At 48.6% G+C, this 2,769-nt stretch overlaps 1 protein-coding gene across 1 annotated transcript in view; it reads right to left on the reverse strand.

Annotated features, from left to right (window-relative positions):
• RPIA (ribose 5-phosphate isomerase A) overlaps positions 1–2,769 on the reverse strand; it is a 37,663-nt gene that overhangs the window by 20,254 nt on the left and 14,640 nt on the right. Inside the window, exons 5-6 of the mRNA XM_019525807.1 lie at positions 1,569–1,628; positions 409–473 (exon numbers count right to left, since the gene is read on the reverse strand). Coding sequence (XP_019381352.1) covers positions 409–473; positions 1,569–1,628 — 125 coding nt within the window. The remainder of the gene's footprint in view (positions 1–408; positions 474–1,568; positions 1,629–2,769) is intronic.

A 2,769-nucleotide genomic window follows, 5' to 3' on the forward strand; every position in this document is an offset into this window, starting at 1 on the left:
AAGGTCCCTTCCGACCCGACTTCTATGATTCTATGATAACAACGCCTATGAGCCTGAGACCCTGCACGAGCAGGGAATTCACAGTGAACTTATTTCCAATGGCCCTGCATTGAGTGAGAAATCCCCACTAACTGCAAGGAAGTCACGACCCATAGCAATTTCTGCCAGTATTGCTGGCCACCAACCCTACTCCTTGTCCCACTTTTTGCTTCCCCCTTGTCTATTTTGATTCTCAGCTCCCTGGGCAGGAACCTAATTTTCACATGGGCCCTTGCACAGCAGGCCGCAGTTTCAATTTAAGCCACTCAAGGCAACCACACCAGACCCCTTTCCAATATGAGAATTATATTCTTTGAAGCTGCTGGATTTCATTATTGCTCTGCCCACATACTGGATGGCTTTGCTTACCCACCACCTTTGATAAGATTGAGGTCAGAGTCCACTTCATCAGCTCCGTCGATGGCAACGTCAAGCTGTGAGAAGAGAGAATGCAGCTTGAAAACTTTGGGGAACAAATCGGGCCTTCTCAAGAGCTGGCCCAAAGCAGGCACCTGCTGTTTGCACAGCTGTGCAGGGAGTCACAGAGCACATGCCTGCTATGAGGTGCTCGCGTCTTGCCATATGGGAAGGGTCCAACTGCGACAGGTGGTCAGACACTACATGGAGCCCACACAGTGCCCCACATGCCAGTGTCTTCATAACCCAAACTCACACACCTGTTGCTGCTTTCCAAATGTTTAGGCAGTGCTCTGAGAACTGGCTTTGGGAACAACAGTGCAACTGAATACAAGGCGGCTTGATACAAGCGTCTGGGTATGTAATTACACAGACACACACCCACAGAAAACCCACAGGCCATCTCAAAGTCCATCTGTAATCTCTTCCACTTCCTAACAGACCACCTCGAGCATCTAATCCTCTTCAATCTGAACATTGGTCAGGCTGGGTCAGGACCTGAGGGGAAGTCTCCAAGGGGAAATAATCCAGGGACCACCACAGAAAGGGGGTGGCAACTCTGCAGGTGGCATTTTTCCTTCCTGCTCAGAACTGCACCAATGGCACAGCCTCAGGGCAGAGGGTTTTGTGGTGGATGATGTATCAGGATTTGGAGACTGGCCACTGAAACTCCTACCTGCCACTGAAGAGCCCTCACAGGATGAGCTGCTAATCCAAAATCCTGGCCAAAGTCCTGCATGGAGCATCACCTTTATATAAGGCCAACACTTGGGAAACTGGGGGGAAGGAACAGACTGGCTGGACTCAGCCAGTGCATGCTTCCTGCCACTGAGACAGCCAGGCCTGCTCCCAGACTGCACACCTCCACCTACTCCATCTGTCTGTGCTCAAGGGCCATCGGATGGGGCATGGTTCAGAGATGCGAGCAAACTAGGATTAAGGAAAGCCCATCTCTTTGTATTGGGCCTTCAGTCACAGCGCAAGCTCTTGTCCCCATGGGACAAAGGAGAGTGCTTTGTCCCAATATACCATCCTGGCCCTACATACACCAAAACATTGTCACTGGAGGCCAGTCAGACAGAGATGAGATCTCATTTCTACAGTTCCCTTACCTCTGGGTGTCTGTCCAGGTCACTTAGGGTTAAACCACTCTGCAGGATCAACTGCCGTGCCTAGACAGTGAAGACATAACAAGTGCTGTTTACCTCCATATGCATGCTCTCTCCTAGGACCTGCACCAAGGGCACAGATCAGCTTTGTGCTGTTGTTCTTCCAACTCCACAGAGAATTCCCTCTCCCCATTCTGAGCTTCCCAAAGCACACTGTCCTGAAGCAGGAGCAGCACAGCAAGGACATGCCTTTCCTTGGCAGAGCTGCAGTGTTCCCACCACTACTCTGAATTCAAGTAGTCCTGTCTATAGAGAGACTGTGTTTGGAGACCTGGGTCCTACTCTTGACTGCACAACCATAGTTCCCACTGGCTTTCTGGGGAAAAGGGCAGATGGGAGGGTCTCTTGCTTCTCCATGGTCAAGGGAAGAAACTGAGCTCCTACGCTCCACCCTGGCGTCTTCCACCAACTAGCTGTGCTACTCTGGACAAGTCACATATTCGCTCGGCTTCACTCACCCCTTCTTGGTAACAGGAGGGTAGTGATAGCCACCCCCACACAAATGCTGATGAGCTTAATAGTTAGGAAGTGCCTTTTGTTATCATATGGACATTTTCCCTTTTAGCACAGAAACTGCAAAGGATAGAACAAAAGGTTCCTTGACACACATTAAAAAGCTCTCTAGATTTTGTTACTCCCTGCAGCAGGGCCCCTATCCACCCTCTGACAATGGTTTCTTGCCCCCTCTGAAACATTGAGTCTGTTATTGTCTTTAAGTGGATCTCAGACTTTTTAGACTGCAGACACCCATCCATAACTTTTTTTGAATTTAGCAGCCTCCCAGTTCAAAACCCAATTTCACTCATTTTTTTACTATAACAAATAATTGAGCAAGTCTTCCATTGCAAAGGACTCAGAACAACTACAACAGGTCAGAATATTTTTTAAGCTATGGACTCCTGTTTGAAATCTCTGTTTATTCTTGTGAATCACATGTAGGTGTTTACATACCTAACAGTGCAAATACGACAAATGACAGAATGACAGAAGGAGCAATGGCTTCAAGTTGCAGCAAAGGAAATTTAGGTTGGATATTAAGAAAAACTCTCTCACTTGGAGGGTGAGGAAGCACTGGAACAGGTTTCATAGTAGCTAGCGTCAGAAGGGACCTGAACAGATCTTCTAGCCTGACCCCCTGCCACAG

Source organism: Gavialis gangeticus, unplaced genomic scaffold, assembly GCF_001723915.1.
Source record: "Gavialis gangeticus isolate Ggan-Ray unplaced genomic scaffold, GavGan_comp1, whole genome shotgun sequence".
In the NCBI taxonomy this organism is placed as follows: Eukaryota; Metazoa; Chordata; order Crocodylia; family Gavialidae; genus Gavialis; species Gavialis gangeticus.